A 24399-nucleotide genomic window follows, 5' to 3' on the forward strand; every position below is an offset into this window, starting at 1 on the left:
ATGGTATCTTGTTTTTCTTCTCTTCTTCGCCCCAAACTAAATGTGATACCTTGTGATGGTGTCTGATACGATCAACGATGAAAGATTCAGGTGATCAGTAAGTGTGGAATATCCCATTATTGTGTGGCTAATATGGGTATTAGGAATCCATTAACTCTGTGGGATGTAAAGAATATCGGCTTTCATCGGGTTTTTCGCTTTTTTTGGTTTGAGAAATTATGGCTTTTGGGGTTTTTTGTTTTTGTTATGAAATTTCTTTGTTAATTTGAAAATGATATACGATGAGGTCAATTAATTCTCAACGAGGAGCTAATGGGATGTTTAAGAACTGGGGAGGAAAAAAGTTGTCAATTATCCTTTGAAGTGAACGGAAAGCAAAAATATGTCGCTGATGTGGAGTCACTGACCTTTTGTGGGAAGTGAATCGACAACAGCATGTCTTCGACCTAAGTCTAGTTTTGATAAAAAAATGTACCAAATTTCGACCAAATTGAATACTCCCTTCGTACCAGCCCAACAAATGAACAAACAAACATCGCTGGACCGATTACAAATCCCCTTAAAAGGATTTTATCCAAAGAGTCCTGTGGGCCTATAAGCATTATTTCGATGAGACACATTTAGGCTATTAGACTAAGGCCATAAACCCTGATACGGAACATTTGATGCTTAAAAAGCGGTAAAATGTTGTTTCCTCTTTTTCTCCCTCCTCCATTGACCTCCAGCGCTTAAATGCATTATCAAAGATCCGACTGCCGCCATGCACATTTTAATAAATACAATAATTTGTACGATACGCGTGAATATATTTGTATGCCGGTCGGTCGGTCGGTAGGTCTTTCTGTCGGATCTGTCCGACCCTCCAGCGGTGTTATCTAATTGTTTTGTCGTGTAATTTGGCTTTTTATTACCGCAAGCCAATGGAAATGTCATGGACGGAAAGAAAAACAAGCTTCGAGCACGAGATCAACACAAATTAATAACTAAAAGGCATGGGGTGTTTTAAAACATCGGAGTGCGGCTAATACCAATTAGAATATGAGAAAGACAACTACGACAAATTTGAATAAAACCTTAACACAGATGGTCTGCATTTTTATTATTCTAAACAATAACAACAACAATAACACCCATCTGCAGCACAGAAAACGAAATAAATGCTCTGATTTTTTATTGTTGTTGTTTTTGTTCTTCTGTAACGAACAAATTAATATTGATTTGAATAAAATACAAATAAAGTAGTCTGGCGCACTTTGCATTAAGAGGCCAAGCAACAACAACAACACATCTTAAAAAAAAAGCAACAAAAAAATAAAAATCTCAGCCGACCCTACCCTTGCACTCAAAAGCACTACACCATTAATATCGAAACACACTTCAGCCGCACCACAACAACCCACCCGGAATCCACTTAACAGCAACACTGAAACCACATCAATTTCGGTTTTGTTGTGCGCCGTCGCAACAGCATCATCATCGATCGGCCAAAGAGCGACAGAAGAAAATCCAAGCCTTTTTTGGCCAAATGGATTGAAATCAATAAAGAAAACAGAATGGAGAACCCCAACGAAAGGTTTTTTAAGTTTGCCGACTCTTCGATGATGTTGAGGGGACAAATGTCCACATGTTTGGGATTATGCATAAAATGAGCTGATCGGCCGACGGACAGAGGAACATACGTATATGTATTGAGTATTGGATATTCTCTTCGATGCCTACCCACAAATCAAGATCAAAAGTAGATTTTTGAATTGAAATTAAGATCATCAGCGTTGTTGTTGTTGTTTTTGTTATTATTAACATCATTCCGAATGTAATAATGTGGCACCGACTAGACGCCAGATAATTCTCGGTTTGGAGGGGGAAATATATTTTTGATAATTTTTTCTAAGATCCTCATCGTCGTAGAAGCAAAACATTTTAACTGTCTTCTATTGAGGGAGAGGACCTTCTTCTGGTCGAGAAGATCTCTATTAAATCTCTTTTGAAATCAGTAAAGAAAGGTCATAGGCCGACCATATGATACCCAGCACAAGTATTCGTATTTATTAGAGCTAAATAACTCTATGCGACAAATTTCAATTTTTTAAATAATTTCAAAAATCCAGCAGATTATGAAAGTTTAAAGGGACTTTTCGACCATATTTTGAAAAAAGGACCCAAAAAAGCTCTTTTTCGGCCAACTTTCATAAACAGCAGGATTTTCTCAATAATTATTTTTTGTGTTTCACAGTGTAAATGTCCATATTAGGAATTTTTGTGAAGTAGATCATATCAACTATGAATATTTTTTCAATACATATTATGGCCTTAGAGCATTAATAATTTCGAATCAGAGGGAAGTATTATATGGGAGGTATATCCAACTCTGAATCGATATCCACCAAATTTGGTTGATACATTGGTGCATTGATAAAGAGTGCATGATATGACATCGAGAAGAATTATATTAAAAAATATATATATCGGAGCAACAGATTTATGGGAACCGAGTTTCACTAAATATGCAAAAATATATCCAATTTTAGGCTGATATTAACCATTTGGTTCACAATTGACCCGAAATCCTTCACTCGATTTCAGTTATAGATATATCTGAACTGATTTTCACCAAATTTGACATACTTGCTTTTGGACGGAATTCGGTCTAATGAGCCAAAATCTACGTGAATAAATCTTTTGTTTCTCGTACCATCGCTCGTTATCGTGATTCTGGTACTAGTGGCGTAGCCCGACGTCAAGGAAGTGGAAGGAAGAAAACAGCAACATCATCAGAAATGGTTCGAAAAGTAATGAAGCGACTTGATCGAAACCCGCGTTGCAGTGGCTGAAAAATGGCTTGTGAGCTGAACATATCGCAATATTCCATTCGGCAAATATTGAAAAAAGAGGTCGGGGTAAAGCCATTGAAATTCCAAAAGGTGCAAGAACTTACACCGCAACAGAAAGAAAATAACCTCAAAAGAGCTAAAGAGTTGCCTCGCTTGGCCGAAAGTGGTGAATTGCGGAAATTTGGTTTTCTGCGATGAGAAAATATTCGTTGTCCTGCAGTGTATACTTGCCAAAGAGGTCAACTGAAAATGTGCACCTTCGGTTGACCACCAGAACTCAAGCGCCAGCCAGCCAGTACCATCACACTCAGCACGCGCCACCTAAGATTGGATGCAAAATGAGGTTCCACGCTTCGTTTCCAGCGCACAATGGCCACCAAAATCTCCGAACACCAATCCGTTGGACTATTGTGTCTGGAGTTTTTTGAAAAGCACAGTTGGCACTAAAAAATACCAAAGTGTCGATCACCTCAAGCAGCGCTTCGCCGGGAAGGGGCCAAAAATACCGCTGAGCAACAGCGTGTGACGGTTTCATTGGCCGTTTAAAGGCCATAATTCGTGCCAAATGTGACCAGTTCGAACAAATTTAAACTTATTTCTAAAATTTGATGCTATTTCCGACATTTTTTGCTAATGATCTGTGGAAAATTCCATCTCAATCGGACAATAAATGTACTTTTTTTATAAAATTGCATGGACAGACGGATGGCCCTACATGCATAGATCAACTCAGAATGTGAATCTATGGAGATCTTCAAAAAGAATTATGGGTCTATTTCGTTTCATTCTGCATGTTGGCAGTGAGGCTTTCTATAGCTCCTTTCTTGAGATCATCTTAAAAAAGACTCTTCAGGTCTTCAACAAATAAGGCATATGTTTTATGTCTACTACGAAAAGAGTACCTTCTTCAGGACCTCGAGGAATTGAGGGCTTTTTCTAGGATAATAGAAGACATACTTGAGACTTCATCTGGTCTTCAGTATTTGAACCTTCAATAAACAGAATACCTTTTCTGAATAGAATATCTTCATTTTAGATTTGCATTTGGTCTTCTATGAATAAGATCTTTTCAATGTCTTCTTGAGTTCTTCTCTGAGCAAAGGACCTTCTTCAGGTCGTCAGGTTGGATTCCCTTCAAATTTCACACATCCCAATATTTTCGATAACACAACATATGGTATGAAGATGGGATATATCGGTGTACTCCTGCTGGCACCTTCCCCACAAAAGGCGAAAGACGTATTTGATTCCTTTTAAATTCAGTACACCCCAAATGTTTTTTTTTTAAACCAAGATCTGGTATGATGGTGTGATATATCGGTCCACTCCTTCTGGTACCACAAACCTCACAAAGGGTTTACAATTTTGAATAACCAAAACTAGGCATCGAATTCTTTTTTTAACAACGCACATTTCAATGGGTCTACTAACCCCAAATCTGATGTGAAGATGATAGATATCGGCCTACCCCTTCTGGTACCTCTTTCACAAAGATCCCAATTTTTAATAACCAAAGCTAGGCATCAAATTCTTTCTTTTACATCGCACATTTCAATGGGTCTACTAACCCCAAATCTGATGTGAAATTGATAGATATCGGCCTAAACCTTCTGGTATCTCCCCTCGCAAAAGGTCCCAATCTTAAATACTTATATCTCCTATAACTTGGTCAGAGATCCTTTTAAAACTTTGTATATCTAGATATTTTCCTTCACCAGAGATCTCTCTCTCTGGTACCTCCCCATACAGAGGGTTTGAATCAGTCAGTAAATCATTTTTATCCTCGTTGGTGGACAAATTTACCGATTTTATGGATGATTAAAGGGAATTTTCTTTATTTTACGGGGCTTATCTTCCCCGGAGGAGTATTCGAATACTCCTTGACCTGCCATGGGAGAATTTTCTTATCGCCAACTTGTAGAATAAATTATCCACACTATATTGCTCGATTTAATTTCCCTAAAAAATTCCCAAACTAAATATTAAATAGTTTTGCAATCAAATAATCTCTCTAAAAATTCCATTGAATGGAATTGAAACTCAAAAACGAAAACCCACATTTCCATTTCCAATTCTTATCAACTTCAAATGCAAAGTGAGTAGTGAAACAAAAACCCCAACTCCATTTTTTTGGTGAACAACTCGAAATGAATTCCATTATGTGAAAATATTTATAACGCAACTTTGTAGTTGTTGCCGGTTTACCTGTTATGTTTGTGAAAATCGCTCGAAGTAACAACTGAGGGAAAAACATTATCAACCACAACAGCAACAAAAAAATGTTACCTTCATAACTAATGAGAACAATGGATAAGTGAAGAAAAAAAATGTAATTACCCTGGAAACCAAACTCCATACATTTGGGTATCACCAACTAAACTTTGAAAAGTGTTCCAATCGCTCGCCAGTCCCCCAAACCTCTCGTATCTATTATTTCTTAAACAACACCATTCCCCTCCCCGTCTTTGCATTATTATTGTTTTTTTGTTGTTTTTGTTTTTTTTTTTCGCATTCAAATATGCAGCTGATAATTTCGTTGTCACCGCCCGTTGGACTGTTGTCACCAGTCGTTGAGGGAACCAAACAAAAAATGTTATTCCACACTTGGCTATCATCTATCGCTGGGTTTTTGGCTGGTGCGCAAGTGTAGCAATGCAGAGCATAAATACATACATCCATTCCATTAACATTGCCAAACGATCAATTGTTGGTTGTTTTTATTTCCACGCTTGGATGGCTGGCACAACGGTGAGATCCCCCTCTTTGGAAACGGCATATTTTCTTTCCCCCCAAGAAAACCACCAAAGTGTTGGAATTTTCTTGGCTATCAAGAATAAATGAGTGGCGGAATGGTGGCGGAAATGGCATTTCACTTGTTTTTCTTTAGGTGTCCCCCCTCTCCCATTACCTCCCCTCTTCCACACTTCAGAGTGAGCATGCTTACAACTGGTTATCAATGGTTTTCTTTGCCCTCTCGCAAGGAAATTATTTTAAATTATTTCTAATTTTTTTCTTGCTTTTTTAAATATTTAAATTTATTTGAAAGAAATGTTCGTTACGTTTACGCTTTACGATAGGTATTGGAGAGATAAAACGGAAATTATCAGCAAAAAATGTAAAAAAAATTAAAATGAAAATTATGAGGGCAAGAAGCATTGATGATAAGTGTGATGGGAAAAAACAAAAGACTTAAGACAGAAACTTGTTTAATTTTCAAAAATTAAATTCTTGAGATGGCTTTGGAATTTTGTCCTAAAAGTCGAGAGGATTTAAAAAAGGAAGTTAAATAATATCAGCCTGTTCTGCCGACTAATGTATACCCCCAGCCTTGCGCTATGATTATTCAAACTGTTCAAATTTCTTCGGAACTACCCTATAGACCCTTTATGGGAAGTTCCAAAGAAATTTAAACAGTTTGAATTATCATAAGGCAAAGCAGGGGTATACATTAGTCGGCATAATAGGCTGATCCTGTTTAACTTCCTTTATATCTCCTCCTCTCTTGATTTTAATGGGCAAATATTTTCCATTTCGTATCCGACCTAAAGGGCTTAGTACATAAGAAGCTTGAAGTCATGGCTAGGCATATTAATGTCAAATTATAATGGAAAACGACGGCTGGATTTTAGTGCGGCTCTGTAATCCCTTTGTAAAATGTCACAAAATATGCCTAGCCATGACTTCAAGCTTCTTATGTACTTAGCCCTTAAGTCTGATATAAATGTTACAACGTACGAGATTCTGGCTATATCGACTACTTTTATCAAATTTTATGAGATATGCCATAATTTTTGGAGAAAATAAGTTAAAAATGATCTGATCTGATCGGTTTTTCTGGTAGTTGTTTACCCTCAGTCAATGTTCGATTATTTAAACATATTTTGACCCCTGTTATGATCATTCGAATGGAGTTGGTTCCAAAGAAATGGGCCAATATTGTCCATTTCGGATCAGACCTAAATAAATATGATATAAGTGCCAGGTTTGGACTATATCGACTACTTCCTTCACTTTACGGGGTGAGATATAAAAAACTGCCACAAAGTCAAATGCCAAAATTTTTACATTTTTTTTTTTAATTTTATTGAATGAAAGCACAGAATGTCGGAAATAGCATCAAATTTTAGAATAAGTTTAGATTTGTTCGAATTGGTCACCATTGGCACGAATTAAGGCCTTCAAACGGCCAATGAAACCGTCACACGCTGCCCGAATGTTGGCTCTGCGGTATTTTGGCTCATTCCCGGCAAAGTGCTTGCTTGAGGTGATCGACATTTTGGTAATTTTTAGTGCCAACCTTGCTTTCCAAAATACTCCAGACAAAATAGTCCAAGATTTTGATGGCCATTGTGCGCTGGAAATGAAGCGAGGAACCTCATTTTGTACCCATTCTTGGATGGCGCGTGTTGAGTGCAATAGTGCTGAGCCCTGTTAGAATGTCCAAGGTCTGCGGCCAAAATTTTTGCGTGCCCAAGGCCAGAATATTTTCCCGATAAAATTCGGCATCTATTCTGATGCTATTAATACAAGCGGAGAGCGACATTCGATTAATACAAGCGGAGAGCGACCATCGGCTGTTATGGCTTCCCACACCATCACCATGGCCGGCGCTTGAGTTCTGGTGGCCAACCGAAGGTGCACATTTTCAGCTGACCTCTTTGGCAAGTAAACACGATCATTTTGTTTGTTTAAAAACTGCTGGACAACGAATGTTTTCTCATCGGAGAAAACCAAATTTGGCAGTTCATCACTTTCGGCCAAGCGAAGCAACTCTTTAGCTCTTTTGAGTCTATTTTCTTTCTTCCGTTGCGGTGTAAGTGCTTGCCTTTTTTTGGAATTTCAATGGCTCATTTTCTCTCATTCTCATTTTCGAATATTTGGCGAATGGAATATTGCCATATGTTCAGCTCACGAGCCATTTTTCGGCCACAGCGACGCGGGTTTCGATCAAATCGCTTCTTTACTTTTCGAACCATTTCTGCTGATGTTGCTGTTTTCTTCCGTCCACTTACTTGACGTCGGGCTACGCTACCAGTATCACGGTAACGAGCGATGGAACGAGACACAAAAGATTTGTTCACATTTAAATGCTTGGGTGCTCTAACGATAGTCACTTGTGGTTTTCCAGCCAAATATAAAGAAATCACACTACAACGCTGCAATTCCATCACGAATAACTTTCTTTTCTGGAAAATTCTAACCAAAATGTTTTTGTACTCTTCTAAACAATACAATGAGCTGTCACCGGAATAATTTTAACAGCTGTTGGACAAGTGGCTTAGAAATGACAGCAGTTTGAAGTTGGTTGCAGTTTTTTCATTTCATCCTGTATATAAAGAGACTTCTCTTCTTTGGAGACTTATAGTGAAATTTGATGAAAAATATTACTTCCTTTGACACTTTCTCCTAAAAATTAAGCATCTAGAGAGATTTTTGATTGAAAATATTAAGCTATCAGTCAAAAACGTATATATATATATATATATATATATATATATATATATATATATATATATATATATATATATATATATATTATCTCTAATTGTAATATATAAACTACGAATGTATTTTTTTTTGAAAAGTATTAAACCCAGAGATATAGTTTATTCTAAGACCTATAGTAAAATTTGGTGTAGAATATTTCCTCTGTTGACATTTTCTGTCTAAAATCAAGTTTTATGTTACTTTTATGTATCAGATCAAAAAATGTCCGAGAAAAAAGCTTATTAAAAAAATGGCAAATTTGAAACAAATATTTTCTTGACTCTCTCAATATTTTTAATCATTTAAATATTAAATATGTTTCTCTTCTCTAAAAAATACATACACACATCTTCCCTCCTCCCCCCTTCTTTTTTATTTTGTTCGATACACCACCACTTAATCGCCCCATTAATCTTAACGGCCGACTCTCAGACTAATTGTTTTGGCTCCAAGTCGAAAAAAGACGACAAAGACGCGACAAAGGAAATCAATATCTCAATATTGATTACAATTAATTTTCCACATCATCGTCATCATCAACAGAAGAGACAACAAAAATGATGGTTGTCTAAAGGGTTTTCATTGCAGCAACAACACCAACAGCGGCACACCAACGCATTTAAATACTTGAAAATATATCCACTTTGAAACCACTTTAATGTCGATTTTGTTTTGGGTATTTCATTCAATACGACTTTGTGACAATTTTCCTGTTCTTTTCTTCTTCTTCTTATTGTTGTTGTTGTTTTTGTAAATTTTTCTAATTTTTCTTTGACGATTGCCCCCTTTTTTCCCAATTCAATAACATTGAAATAATCGAATTGAGTGTTGATTCACTTGATATTTATTTTAAAATCCTTTGTCCAGCCTTCTTTGTGAGTTGGAAGGGAGAATGGAAGATGTTGGGGGAATTTTAACTCAACTACATTTTTTTTTTTCATTCACCTGAAATATTGGACATTCAAAATTGTAGCACTTTCAAGCATCATCATTCTGAGGGCATTTAAAGATCTTCTACGTAAAAATGACTCTTAACCGGTCTTCTACAGAATTCACAACTTTTAAAGCAGGATTGCTCGAAAGTGGGAGTTTTTCCTAATCTTCCCTCTTTTGTTTTGTGTGGCACTCCTCCCGAGTCACTCCTGTGTGAACTATTAAATTTGGAGCAGAATCGCTGAAAATGGGGTGCATATGTGATCGTGTGCAGAAAAAATACACATACAAGAGTAGAATTTGCTCGATTTCAAACAAATGTTGTTCCCAATATAAAAACGAGCTAAAAATGCACAATCCTACTGCAAGTGAGTTTTCTCGATGTTTTGCTAATCCCAGGAGCGATTCTGGTCGAAATAGACTGAGTTTCCTCTTCAAAATAGTGAACCGATATATCCAATCTACAACCTGATCTTGTGTTAATAAAAATATTGGGATGTGTGAAATTTGACGGCATATGTATCTTATTTCACATTTTATAAAAATATTGACCCTTTATGGGGTAGGTTCCTATGGTATGGGCCGATATTGCCCATTTTCCCATTTTTTAGCAAAAAAAAAAAAAAAAAAATATATATATATATATATATATATATATATATATATATATATATATATATATATATATATATATATATATATATATATATATACTTTTATTTTTTGCATCTATTTTTGTACTCCTACTCCAATAAAAATAAATCCTCCAATCCTCCTCGTTCCACCCCTTAAAATTAAAAAATTAAAAACCCCAAAACAATGTCATTTGTATCCATTACAATTAATTAATTTGAAATACAGACAAACACACATAGAGGCATTGCCCCACATTTCAATTTCTCGCAAAGGTATAAATTTCGTTACAAAAAAAAAAAAAAGAAATAAAACAACAACAACAACGCCACAACAATAAAGTAAATGTTATACCGCTTAAGCCGCACTGACGCCAATTCACTTAAAAGCTTTATTTTTCAATACGCCACCAGCAGCCAAAAACCCATGGCACATGGTTAGGAAACTGAAAAAAAAAACAAATTCTCAACACCAGTGCCAAGGAGTGAGAGGACGTCTCATTTCTTTTTGACACCAGCACATTAACATTAGCTCAGCCGTAGTGGCTTTTGGGCTTCAAAGCGTCTTTATTTTTTTTCTCCTTAGTCCACATGCCGTTCCATTTCAAAGGTGGGCTTTGTTACCACTCTTCTCCATGAGGGTCGTCATTCCATCTTAGTCACATTTTGGGTAACAACTCTTTGCTTGAGTTGTTTTCTTAAAAAAATGAACCTTCTATGCGCCAGCAGCAACGACAGACCAGCTTTTATTTTTTGGTGTGTGTGTGTGTGTGCATTCTTCGGTATGCAGGAATTTGTAGAACCGCGTGCCGAAAAGTTGTCACCAAAACATTGGTGGTGGTCGTTGGGCCATTTGGGTATGCAACGGAACGCCGTTAAGACACATTTGGACTAAAAGTCAATAACAACAACAAGTGAAACATTTTTGTCGGCAAAACATCAAAAAGGGGAGATCAAAGTGTTTTTCAATGTGATTCCTTGGGAACTGTATGAGACGAATATTCCTTTAAAAGATAATGTAAACATTACCACTATGTCGAATATAATAGGTTATACCTTAAAAATGCAAAACAGAATAACATACTTTTCTCATTGCCAAGTAATAAGTAAAATCGGCATTGAGTGGGCGCAATTGACCAGAAAACCGAAGGTTGTGAGTTCGAGACACGAAATTAAGTAAGAAATAAAAACAAACACTTAAAATTGAGGTTTACCCTTATATAGGGACGATACCAAAAAGTGGACAGATATGACCCATTTTTAAATCCAATGATTCTTGACGTAATCCAAAGCTGAATTTCCAGAGCTCTATGTTAAATGTTGACGTCATCCCTCTTCAAAAATGTTTTGTTGGAGAATTTTGCATAAATACGTATCAGGTACGATTTTAAACCTAAAACCTTGAGTAGAATTTTATAACAAATAACCTTGTAGATTATTGTGGCTGGTTACGAAGGAAGTTTTTAACCATATTTTGAAAAAGGGCTCAAAAACAGCCCTATGGTGACTCGTGTTTTTATCTGAAATATTGCTAAAGACACTATATGCCAAAAATCAACATATTTCAAGAAGTCTTAATCTGAAAAATATCAAAAATATATGGAAAATGGGGGTTAGGTTATTTTGAAATGTAAACTTTCAAAATGCCGATACAAGTGTCTTTTATTTTTATACTGTTAGCCATATGGCTAGAGAAGGTATACATATCTCATATAAAGTGAAGGAAGAACCCAATCCTGGCACGTCGCAATATTTGTATCATATTTTTTTTAGGTTCGATACGAAATGAAGAGTATTGGCCCATTCCTTCGGAACCTACTCCATAGAGGGTCAACAATTCGAATAATCATAACAGAAGTTAAAATATATTTAAATAATCGAACATTGGCTGAGGGTATACATCTGTCGGCAAAACTGACTGATTGTTTTTAGCTTCTTAGTTCTACTTTCAGAATCTACTGAGTTATCAATATTGATCCACGTTTTGACTGCGCCCTTCCTTATATGAAGATACCCCCCGATTTTACTTCGTTTAAGCGTCTTGGCCATATTTTCCAATAAATTTGGCTGAAAATTAATGTTTTACTCTTTTTTCGAGGGTAGAAAACTGTTGATAATAAAAATCGATTTTTGAAATATTGGCCTAAATGTGTCTTATTAACGTAATGATGAGGGCAAAGAGCTCAGGAATACAAGATTTTTTTTTGTTTTTATAAAAATTAAATGTAAATATTTTGCATGTTGAACCTCCCGGAATGGTTTCGAACTGCATTAAAGTGTTCCGCCCTGATAGTTTTATTCCACACTATCTTATCCTTTAAAAAAAAACATATTTTGAGCTCATAACAAATTTATCATGCGAGAAACTATCATTCTGAAACTATTTCGGGTGAGAGCCTGGAGGAATTAATTTTGAGATTTGGAAAAAATTTGAATTCTTTAAATTTAAAAGAAGGACCGGCATCATATCTATTATAACATGAGGATAATTTACAAAGAACTTACAATTTCCCTGAGAAAACATACCCTCCTCTCTTCAGTGCTCTAGAATACCGGGAATAATGGAACCCATGAACCCTTTTTTATTCATGAATAATATATCACAACAAATGTGTGATTAATAATATTATTTTCCAGTGGCTGATAACAAAAGGCGATTTTATTTACAAATTTTCTGGAATATTTACAACAGCGCAAAGTAGCAACGCTGATAATCTAAAGAACTCAAACACTTCCTGTACGGACGGCCGGCCGGCCGTTCGGCTTGCAGGCAGGCAGTTCAGATTAATACCCAGTAGCAACAATGCAAAACGCCAAGATAAAATTCCATTTTAATAATTTTTATTTTTTCTCACTTTATATAAAATCTGAAATTATCAAAGAATTGCTGGTAAATATAAGAATGATCTCAGGCGTGAAATGGACGAAAGAGAAAGGCGAGAGTGAGATAGAGATAGAGCAACAATATCACGTAAACTTTATTTATATAATTTATGAAATAAAGAAAAAACTCTATATCAAGACTTTATTCCACAATAAAAATGATAAACATAAGAAAAAAATACAATTTCTTTTTGTCAAGAATTAAAAAAAAACAACAACAATTTCACATAAACAAAAACAATAACAACATTGGATGTATGTAACATTATATGCCCTACAGGAATGTGGCTGGCAAGTTGTTCCAGTCAAAAACTCAGCATGTCAGCAGACTGATGTCGCCAATTTTCCCAACGCTTTAATGTGTTTTGTTGGAAAGGGCCATGTTTGTGCCACTGTCGCACTCACTCACTTAGAGAGCGATTCTAATAGCACGTGAGTTTGGTGGAAAATTTGTGAAATTTGTTGGTAAAACAATTTAATGGGAAATCTTCAGAGGTTTAGGGCATTTAGGCTAAAATGGCTTTGCTGCCATTTAAGGTGAGCAAATGAGCGGGGGAGTGAGGAGTGACGACGCTGTGCTACTTTTTGACACTTTAACATGCAATTACCACGCAACAACACACACGACATGAGGTCAACGAGGTCATCACAGAAATTCCATTTTATGAGTATTTGCTCTTTCTCTCCCTCCTTCTCTCTTTGCCATTACATCCGATTGGAAATAGCCATAAAGAGCAATTTGCTGCATGGCCATGAAGAGAGAGAGAATAAATAGTTTGTCATAAATTTCGTAATCATTATTTGCCAAACCATTTAATTGTGGACTAAAATTGAGAAATAAAGGTCAAACTATTGGGAATCTTTACTTTTCGTTTTTTTATTTTATCAGTGATCATATCTTTCGTTAAGTTTATTCTGACCGGAAAGAAAGACTGGAAGGCAAAGATATAAATCATTTGGCTAAATGGTTTTCTTTGAATTTTATCATTGAAATGGGATTTATCACTGGAGATAAACTATCAGTGTGAATTTGGGAGAACCGATGAACTAAACTTCTAGATTAAATGGAAAATGCGGTTGCATTCAGGGAATTGAATGGAAATCAATTTAGTTTAATGAAGTCACCATAGCTATTAGAAATTGAGAAAAGAGCAACTGAATACTCACAAGAACTCTAATTGCAAATTTTTTATTTGTAAACATGCGTCGACCCTGCAAAAAATCTTCAGATTTTTTATAATTGCTTGAAGTGTCTCTAAGCTTTTTTAAGGAAGTTTTTCCTAACAATTTAATAGGTATCGGTCGGTTTTGTTGGCAGGGGTCGTTTATTAAAATATATTTTTACTTCTGTTGTGATTATTCAAAATGTTGACCCTTTATGGGGGAGGAATCAAGGCACCAATAATGCCTATTTCACATCGGTTTTAAATCTGATATAATCCGCACTAACACATTTCTATGTGTGAAGTTTGAAAAAAGTTGGGTGCTTTTTATTTTGCTCTCTTTGGGCGTTTTGTTGTTCAAAGTCTTGAACCCTATGTGGGGGAGGTTCCAGAAGAAGTAGTCCGTTCTTTACTATCTTTATTACAGATCTTATGTTAATGGAAATATTGAAATGTATCATGTCTGAATGCAATCGGATGTTAATTTCGCTTTTTATGAGCTTCATGGATATTCGAAATGTTGACGCTTTCTGAGGGAGGTACCAGAATGAGTAGACCGATATATCCCATTTTCATAGCAGATTTTGTCTTGATAGAAATAGTGGGATGTGTGAAATATAAAGGGAACCGAATGCTAGTTTCGGATTTTATAATCGTTTTGGTTATTCAAAATTTTGACCCCCTCGGGGGGAGGTACCAGAAGAAGTGGTGCGATATCTACCATCTTTACAAGAGATCTTGTGTTGATGGAAATATTGAGATGTACCAAGTCTGAATGCAATCGGATGTTAATTTCGAGTTTTATGAGTTTCATGTCTATTCAAAATTTTCACCCTTTGTGGAGAAGGTACCACAAAAGGTAGACCATTATATCCAATTTTTACACCAGACCTTGAGTTAATAAAAATACTGTGATGTGTTTAATTTGAAGACAATCGGACTCTTACATCACGTTTTATAAGAGTTATAACGATTCAAAATTTTGACCCGTTGTGGGGGAGATACTTGATGGAGCGGACCGATATTGTCTATTTTCGCACCTGACCTAGAATTGATGCAAATATTAGGATTTGCAAAGTCGAATTATGCCTTCTCTTTCTGTGCAATATTTTTTTTTTAAATTTCGAACTTGTGTGGGTTAAGTAACAAAAGGAGTGGACCAATATTGTCCATATCCGAACTCGATCTAAATTTGTTAATAATATTACGATGTGCCAAGTTCGGACCCAATCGGACATCGCTAGATCCACTCTAAATGTCCTGAAACGGATTTGGTCCAAAGAGATCTAGGGTCTAAAAGCGTTATTTCGACTAGGCTCGTTTTGACCGTATCAAAGCCATATGACTGAGGGCATATAAAAATCAAAGAAGACAAGGAGGTGATCTCATAGAAGACCTGTTGGAAGTCCAAAAGGTCTATTTATAGAAGTCCAGAAGGTCTTCCCATAGAGGAGGCTTTCTTATAAAAGTCCAGAAGTTTTCATATATGAGAAGACTTTTAGAGAAGACCAAAAGATTTTCACACAAAAGTATAGAGGCCAAAACATAGAAGATTACAAGAACTTCTCACAGAAGGTCTTTTCATAAAAACAAAAAATTATTTTTCTAGAAGAACGAAAGGTCTTTTTTAATAAATGAATAAGCTTTTCTCATGGCAGACCCACTTCTCGCAGAATTCCAGAATGTTTTTCACCAAGAACGTCCGTTCTAGAAGAACGGAAGGTCTTTTTTAATAAATTAAGAAGATCTTCTTCATGGGAGACTCAGCATCATTCTATAGAAGACCAGAAGGTCTTCTCACAGGAGACAATAAGTTCTTTATATAGAAGACCGGTATGTCATAATTCCGTTTCTTGTAAACAAACCGATCTACCTTATTAATATAACAATTTTTCATATTTAATAACTTATTTTGGTGATAACGAAAACAAAATTGGAATTTCATCAGCTTCAAGTTCAACGAAATGGTAAAGAATCGTAAAAAATGCACGTCGAGTGGGGCCATAAAAATTTGCTATAAAATTAAGAATGTCTCTGAACTTGTGGCACGTGTGCTCCTTTAATAATTTTTATGGATTAACAAAATAAATTTGAAAAAAAAAAGAAATATTAAAATAAAAATCAATAAAATGAGATGGATGCGTGTTGACCTTATGGGAAGTTCAGACAACTTTCTCAAAATTCCAAAATATTCTTTTCTTTATTTTGGCAATTTACAAAAAAAAAAAAAAAAAAAATAATAATATCCGTTAAAAATTCTGTTAAAATCTTAAAAATACCGAATGTAGCTGTTATACACTGAGAGAAAAATGCTTCATTGGATCAATGAAACATTTTCATAAGAATTTTTTCATTCATCCAATGAAAATTTTCATTAATAGAATGAAACTTCATAGATCCAATGCAAAAGTTGCATTGATCCAATGAAGGTGTTATGAAGGCTTCATAAAAAAAAATCATAACAATAATTTCATTGGTTGAATGCAATATTTCATAGGTTAAATGAAATTGCTTCATAAAATTGCTTTCATTTTTATGAAACTTTAATGAAGGTTTTCATAACCCATTTTCATAAAAGATGTTCATTGGTCGAATGAAAAGTTGCATACATGTTTTGAAATAGCTTCATTAAATTGCATTATTTCTTATGAAACTGCATTGAAATTTTTCGTCCACAATATTCATAGAGAATGTTCATAGGCTGAATGAACCGTTTCACATTGTTAATGAGATGGCTTCATAAATAAATGGACATGCTGTGCTTTGCTTTTTACGTTTGGTCAAATCTCTCTAAACATTAGTTCTAGCTTTTTCCTTAATAATGTTCGTTAGAAGCCTAAATATACAAAAACACTCTTGTTACGAGAAACAAAATACACAAGACTGAACGTGACTGAAACTGCACTAAGAAGAAAATACAGTTGAACCTCGATTATCTGACATAGTTCCTGTTTGATTTATAATGAATAATGGAAAGCCTTTCATGGATGAAATTTTTCAGTTTATAAAAATATATTTTATTTAATTTCTGAGTTAAAAAATAATATTGGCGGGTATGTTTTATGTATTAAACAAACAAGCGACGTTTATATTAAATATAATTTTTAAATATCGCATACTCGAGTGTCAACTGTAGTTTGGTTATTCAGTAAAGCGTGTGTGTGTGTATGGGAGTGTACCAACATAGAGTTTGATTCAGTGTTGATAACTTAGCCTTATTCTAACTATATTTCGCGTTTATTTAATTTAAGTTGACCAAAGATTTATACAATTATATTTATTGTTGCTCTGATATATTTTGTGTACACTTGAAAAAGAAAAAATATAATCGCAATAAAATCGAAAAGTGATCCGGAACTTGTGACAGCTACAGACGAAGTAATAAACATGTTTGCATCTTTAACCATTTTTTATGTTTTTTTAATATTTATGTATTGCTCCGTTCTGTATTTATCAAACCTCTGAGACATTGAAACGATATATTGTTTATCGTATGTTTTATCGTTTTGAAGCCAAATCGTACAGGCCTTTTCTCACCAAACAATTAATCTTTCAATGTTATGTCAAATAATTATCAATAAATTGAAATCATTTGACATTTTCCGTTTGAGCCGTTTGAGACTATATTTGTGGAATCGTACCTCGAAACTTGCAAAACAATAACATTTTCAAAGGATTTTGCCCTTAGGCAATTATTATTTAATTTGCTTTTATTTTATTTTTAATATACTATAAATAAACAAACAGTTTACGTAAGTGTACAGACCTATATCTGGTTTCTTAAAAACATTAATTATAAGTACATTTATTATAAGTATTTTAATAATTCGCAATGTATTTATGTGTATTGTATACTTGTGTTTTAAATAAAGCTTCACTCCATTAGTTTTTAATAGAACACAAAACATTTTTAATAATAACAAATGTCGTCTATATTTGTTTCGAAAAAGCGGATTGGTATTCGTTCTATATAAAAAAAGTTTATATTTTGACGCGTTTTTTATTCTGAAAAGTTTGCATCACATTTAATGTGTACTCATGAACTTGTTTGCAAACTATGGAAGCAACAACTACACACACACATATCTCTTTCATCTGAACAACTCCACTAACAAAATAGAGTAACGATCAATTATAACGGTATATTTTTGTTTGTCACATATTTTTGGTTCAGCGAAGTGAAATAGAAAATTGCTTATTCATTTCATTGTGGTTTTCAATCGGAGAACATTTAAAAGTGAGTTTGTGAATTAAATAAAAATAAAAGAAATACATACTTCAAACAAAATAAAAAACAGTGGTAAATAACACAAAATAAAATGATTTGCTTTATGTGTAAAAAAAGTTTTGTGACAAAAAACATTTCTTCAAACACCTTCGGGGTGATCATTTTCTGAAATCTACTGATTTATACAAGTGTTGTGGTCAAAATTATGAATATAGGTCTTTTCAAAGACATATAGCAAAACGGCATAACAGCAGTTTTTCTCCCCAAGAACAAAAAAATCAAATAAGAGACGCGGGTTTTAACAAGTGTGAAACAAATTGAAGAAATAGAAGCAGACATTCCGGTTATTCTTGACAATCAATGCGAACAAAATATTGACGTTTCTCCAACTCCTTCAAACTATTTGCAGCCTGAATCGGAAGAAAAGAAATTTGAAAGGGTTAGCGAGAACGTTATTAAATTCCTAACAAGTATGCACTCAAACTATAATTTTTCAAGAAAAGATGTTACTTTTATTTATGGTAATGTCATTGATGCAGTCGTTAACCCGTTTTTGGAAGTAATAAATGCCTTTGCAAAAGACTTAGATAATAATTTGTCCACAAAATTATCAATATTACTATCAAAATATTCTGCAATTTTAGAAAAGCTTAAAACGGAGTATTTGCTTTCCGAAAAACTAAAAGAGATTAATCTTCTTCAAGGTCTAAAAGAAACGGTGATTGATCAAAGAGAAACACTAGCTCATACTAAAGGTAAGTTGGTCCACTCAAATTTGACAACAAAAATTACAACAATGCCTATGGCATTTATGTTCAAAAAAATTCTAGAAAAAAATAAAAATTTTTACCAAATGCGGTCGATTTGTCATGATCTTGAGAACTCCAATGAATTTCAAAATATTATTCAGGGACCACTGTGGCAAAAAAAGGTTAGCCGGTATCCCGGTAAACTATTATATTCCTTATAACTTTTACTCCGACGATATCGAGATTAATAACCCATTAGGTTCCCACGCCACTACCCATTCAATCTGCAATTTATACTTTTCTTTTCCTACACTACCTAACGCCACAAAATTGAACAATATTTTTTTCCTAGGAAGCATTAAAAACAAAGACATACAAAAATTCGGGAATAAAAAGTGTCTTGCATCAGTAGTTGAACAAATGGCATTTTTAGAAACCGAAGGTTTGGATATAGAGATGTCAGACGGTGCTACATTTCATGTTTATTTTATACCTCTTTTAATTCTGGGCGACAATTTGGGTTTGAATAGTATTCTTGGGTTCATAAAAAATTTCAACGGAAAGTTTTGCCGTTTTTGTGAGATTGATTATCAATCTAGTCAGAAATCATGTTCGGCCAATCCGGAGCTCAGGCGGGACTACGGTAAATATAACAGCGCATTAGAAATTACTGATTCAAAGAAAACCGGAATCATTGAAAAATGTGAATTCAACAAAATTCCAAGCTTTCATGTAATTGACAATATAAGCGTAGACGCAATGCATGATGTCTTGGAGGGCGTATGCCACTATGACATGACAAATGTCATATTGTATTTGGTTACAACCAAAAAATACTTTTCACTTGAAGAATTAAATAAACGTAAACGATGCTTTGAGTATGGAGAGCTTGAAATTGGTAATTTTTCACCAGATATTACTAAGCTACATTTGGAAAAAAAGCATTTAAAAATGTCTGCTCGTGAAATGCTAACTTTTGTTATATATTTTCCCATTATGGTAGGCGATTTCGTGCCACGTGACGATGAAGTTTGGCAGCTCGTACTAACATTAATTGAAATAGTAGATACTATATTGTCTTTTCGGGTAAACGCCTTCATGATAAATTCTTTGGAAAGTAATATAAAAAGACATAATAAAATGTATCTCAAATTATTTAATGATAAACTTAAACCTAAGTTTCATATACTGACGCATTATCCTGAAGTTATAAGGGCTTGCGGCCCAGTACGAAATTTTTGGTGTTTTCCGTATGAGGCAAAACATAGGAGCTTTAAATTGTATGCTCACGCAATCACGTCTAGAAAAAATATTTCTGTTTCCATGGCAAAAAAATATCAATTTGTGTTTGCAGATTTTTTGTTAGAAAAAACTGAGATTCCGGACATTATTTGCTCCAATATCAGCGAGTGTCAAGATTATTTGCTGGACGTTATAAGCCTCAAATTAAAAGTTGCAAAAAATACTATAAAGACTTTTGAAAAAGTTGTTTATAAAAATATCACATACAAAAGTTCGTATTTTGTAGCAACAAAAAAAGATGATGTATACAAAATTGTCAACATCGTTGTTTCACAACTCACAGTTTATTTGGTTTGTCAACAAGTTCTAAACAGTACGTATTTGAAACACTACACTGCATTTGAAATTATTCCAAATGATAAAGGAGAATATTCCGTTTTGAAGCTTGACGAATTAATTGGACCACCGGCCACATTGATTAATACCGCTAAGGGAAAATTTATGCTTCGTTTCAAAGAAACAATTTAAAAATACCTTTTTCCATGCTAAACAATTTATTTTTAGTTTCAAAATGTCTGAAACAAACTCGGAGACTTTGAGCTGTGGGGAAGAAGATGCTTTGAAAAACTTACTTATAACATGGGGTATAGAAGACAAATTGGACATACTCATACGTAAGATTTAACTTATATGCTGAACCTATATAATTAGTTTTTTGTGCTATAATAACGTTAACTTCTTATAGGTGAACATATTTCTATTGATATTTTGAAAATACTAACTGAGGAACATGTAAAAGAGCTGACACAGAATTGGAGAATTGGAGACAAGGCCCAGTTCATTCACCATTTCACAAAGTGGAGACATGATATTAACCATCCATTTTGGGCAGAATGTTCAAGTCCTCTAGTTTTTCCCAAAAAAGCCGATTCGTGTAACTCATCTGATACGGAAGAAGTCGATAACGTCAATATGTTGGAGATATTACAAGGTAATAAAAATGGGGAACTGTAGCACACGTTTACGAAAAAAACAAGTTTCTCACAGATGAACTAAGAGTTTTCATTATAAACATTGCTGCCCAGCATTTTGCAAGAAAAGACGCACCAATGACTCTTCAAGCAAGCTACAAACTCGAAACGCAAATATTGTCTCTATTTCCGACTGAAAAACTTGAATTCTATCGAACAGAACGTAGAGGAAAAATTTATGTAAAATCCCAAAATCTTAAAAAACAAAGCAAGCAGATTTTTATGCTGGAAAACGAATCACCTACGGCGTCAAAAAAGGCTAAAATTACTTTTGGTAGGAAATGTGGAATTTGTGGTTTAGTAATGGTTTTTAATTAATTTGTATTTTCAGTACCTGAGGAGAATGGAGAGGATTTGGTGCAAGTTCTTAAATATGACAAGCTTTCAGCTGAAGAGTTTGAAACAAAGTGGATTTCTTGTGCCAACTATAGACTTAATCAAGTAATTAACGAATGCAGTAGCCTACGAGAGATTCTTAAAAAGTGGCCTGAATATAAATCACATTATAAGTTGGTGAGTATATATATCAAATAGTAAACTTTTGATAATTTTAGCGTAATTCTACAAAAACTGTTTTAAATTCAGATTGATATTGACTTCTCAATAATGCATAAATCGCACAACAAAATGCTCAACTGGGACCAAAAAATCCTAAAGTTGTTTAACTTTTTGAAAAAATCTAAGCAACTTAAATGTCATGGTGAGTCAAAAATGTTAGAAACTCTCCAGGACGAAGATTTGGAAAAAGGTAAGAGTCTTCAAGTCAAGCTCAACAAATCGATCAAACCTAATTTAACGTTATTATTTGCAGATCGAGGCACATTTGCAGTGAAAACCCTGTGGATTTTACATTATGTTCTTTTCCCGACTGGGCGGCAAGTTCGAAAAACAATTCTCGGAAAGAAAGAAATATCTCGCTATACAATAAAGGACTCCCAGAAGACGTTTTTGTTTTTGGGAAAGACTTTGCAAGAATTACACGACCATATTGATTTTTGTTAAAGATGAAAGAACATATTCAGCCTTTTATATTGGGAATCGGAAGTCTGGACGATATACATGAAATTTTTGTTTATTTTGATGGTGACCTCATACGGTTTCCTAATTTTCTTCGCTCTTTGGATATTTGTTTTAAAATGTTCCATTTATTTAATTTACAATATCCCACAGCATCTGAAACATTTTGGATCTTTTTGGAAAACTACTTTTTTGAAATAAGTTCATGCTCAAAGAAAAAGTCAAAGGTAAGCATCCTCTTGGATGATTTAGAGAAACAATCTGAGTAATTGGTTTCAATTTAATAAGTTATAAATTCTCAGATATTTAAAACACTAAATTAAATAATAATTAAGCTATTTTTATATTGATATCTTCATATCAATTAAAAATAAGTTCGAAAATTAGATTTATGCAAATAACAAACGTTCCTAAATTCCGCAGATTAAAAACTGACTGTGTATTTGAATTACCTCAAGTAATTACAAATAAAGACTTATAGACTATATAAGTAAAAAAAGTTATAGTATTTTATAAGAACTTGTATGCTAAAAATATATTAAATATATTACTGTTAAAAACAAATCAAAATGGACTGAAAAATGAATTATAACTAAGTAGAATTGTTTACAAAATATGATATGTAAGAAGAAACATGAACTTTTGTAACACTGATTAAATAATATTTACAAAATTAATTTTTAAAAACCGCTTGCAAAACAAGTCACAATATGAATTTATTATTTTTGAGTTTAACATAGATATCTAAGACCTCTTTTGTTTGTAAATGAATTAACAAAGATACGTTTTTACAAAATAAAGAAAAATAAAAAAATAAGTATGTGAATATATTCTTGTCTAAATGGTAAATAATGCCTGAACATATTCACACAACAAATGAAACCCGTTCATAAAAAATGAACAATTTCATAAAATCAAAGAAACCCTTTCATTATTTAAATGTACACCATTCATTTAGCATATGAAGGGGTTTCATTTGTTGTATTAATGTTTCATTTGTTGTATGAATATGTTTCATTCAATCTATGAACACATTTCATTGGATTTATGAAGACATTTTATTCTATTCATGAATAAATTTCATTATATCTATGAAGATGTTGCATTGAATTAACGATTATGTTTCATAGAATAAATGAAAGCTTCATTAAATCAATGAATTTATTTCATTACATCAATGAACATGTTTCATTGGGTTAATGACTTTGTCGTTAGTCCAATGAAACTTTTTCAATATATGTGTGAATATGATTCATTCGACGAATGCAACTATACATTAAATATGTGAAGATATTTCATATATTCTATGAACTTGTTTCAATACATCTATGAATGGCTGTCATTAATCTAATGCAATATTTCATCCATCCAATGATGGAAACGTTTCATTAAATAAATGTTTTCGAATCATTCATCCAATGAAATGTTTCTTTGGTCTTTTTTTAATGAAACATTTCATTGGGCCAATGCAGAAATTCATTATATTGATGCAGAAATTTCTCTCAGTGTATTAGGTTCTATACGATGACGTGGACCTGCATAGGCAACTTTTGTCAAAAGCTATTACAATATTCAAATGCGAAACTTTAAAAACAAATTTGTTTATAATGTAGATAAAATCATCAAAATGCCGAATATAGGGAGGTACCATGGGGGTTATAAAACATGGACCTGCACAGACAATTTTCTAGCATAGGCTGTAGTATTTATTACGAACTTCAAATACAACATTTGAAATAATTCCGGTACATAATGTCGCTAAAATCATCAAAATACCGAATATCGGGAGGTACCGTTATATGGGGGCTATACGAAGACGTGGACCCGGACAGGCAATTTTCTGTCATAGGCTGTAGTATTCATTACGAACTTCAAATACCAAATTTTAGACAATTCCGGTGAATAATGTCGCTAAAATCATCAAAATACCGAATATCGGGAGGTTCCGTTTTATGGAGGCTATACGAAGACGTGGACCTACACGACCCATTTTCTGTTTTATGCTGTAGTATTTATTACGAACTTCAAATACCGAATTTGAAACAATTCCGGTAAATAATGTCGCTAAAATCATAAAAATACCGAATATCGGGAGGTACCGTTATATGGGAGCTATACGAGGACGTGGACATGCACAGACAATTTTCTGTCATAGGCTGTAGTATTCATTACGAACTTCAAATACTAAATTTGAAATAGTTCC

At 33.9% G+C, this 24399-nt stretch overlaps 2 protein-coding genes and 1 long non-coding RNA gene across 3 annotated transcripts in view; 2 read left to right on the forward strand and 1 right to left on the reverse strand.

The window, feature by feature from the left end:
- LOC101893284 (GATA-binding factor A) overlaps positions 1 to 24399 on the reverse strand; it is a 77888-nt gene that overhangs the window by 24985 nt on the left and 28504 nt on the right. The gene's annotated exons all lie outside the window — the stretch shown is intronic.
- On the forward strand, positions 18497 to 21146 carry LOC131800639 (uncharacterized). The gene is made up of 3 exons (XR_009341481.1): positions 18497 to 18912; positions 20713 to 20822; positions 20894 to 21146. It is a non-coding gene; the product is annotated as an uncharacterized LOC131800639 (long non-coding RNA).
- On the forward strand, positions 21174 to 23042 carry LOC131800638 (uncharacterized). Its single transcript, XM_059118176.1, has 4 exons — positions 21174 to 21453; positions 21511 to 21692; positions 21765 to 21927; positions 21991 to 23042. Exons 1-4 carry the CDS (start codon positions 21258 to 21260, stop codon positions 22179 to 22181), a joined length of 732 nt encoding a protein of 243 aa, XP_058974159.1. The 5' UTR covers positions 21174 to 21257; the 3' UTR covers positions 22182 to 23042.

The sequence above is a fragment of the Musca domestica genome, unplaced genomic scaffold, assembly GCF_030504385.1.
Source record: "Musca domestica strain aabys unplaced genomic scaffold, Musca_domestica.polishedcontigs.V.1.1 12, whole genome shotgun sequence".
NCBI classification, from domain to species: Eukaryota; Metazoa; Arthropoda; class Insecta; order Diptera; family Muscidae; genus Musca; species Musca domestica.

What these genes read in the sequence shown, in the direction of transcription:
- LOC131800638 (XM_059118176.1), top strand. Translation starts at nt 21,258, where the DNA reads ATGACTCTTCAAGCAAGCTACAAACTCGAAACGCAAATATTGTCTCTA. An exon ending in ATAAATCACATTATAAGTTG is followed by an intron (nt 21,693 to 21,764) that starts GTGAGTATATAT and finishes TTTTAAATTCAG; the next exon opens with ATTGATATTGACTTCTCAAT. An exon ending in GGACGAAGATTTGGAAAAAG is followed by an intron (nt 21,928 to 21,990) that starts GTAAGAGTCTTC and finishes TATTATTTGCAG; the next exon opens with ATCGAGGCACATTTGCAGTG.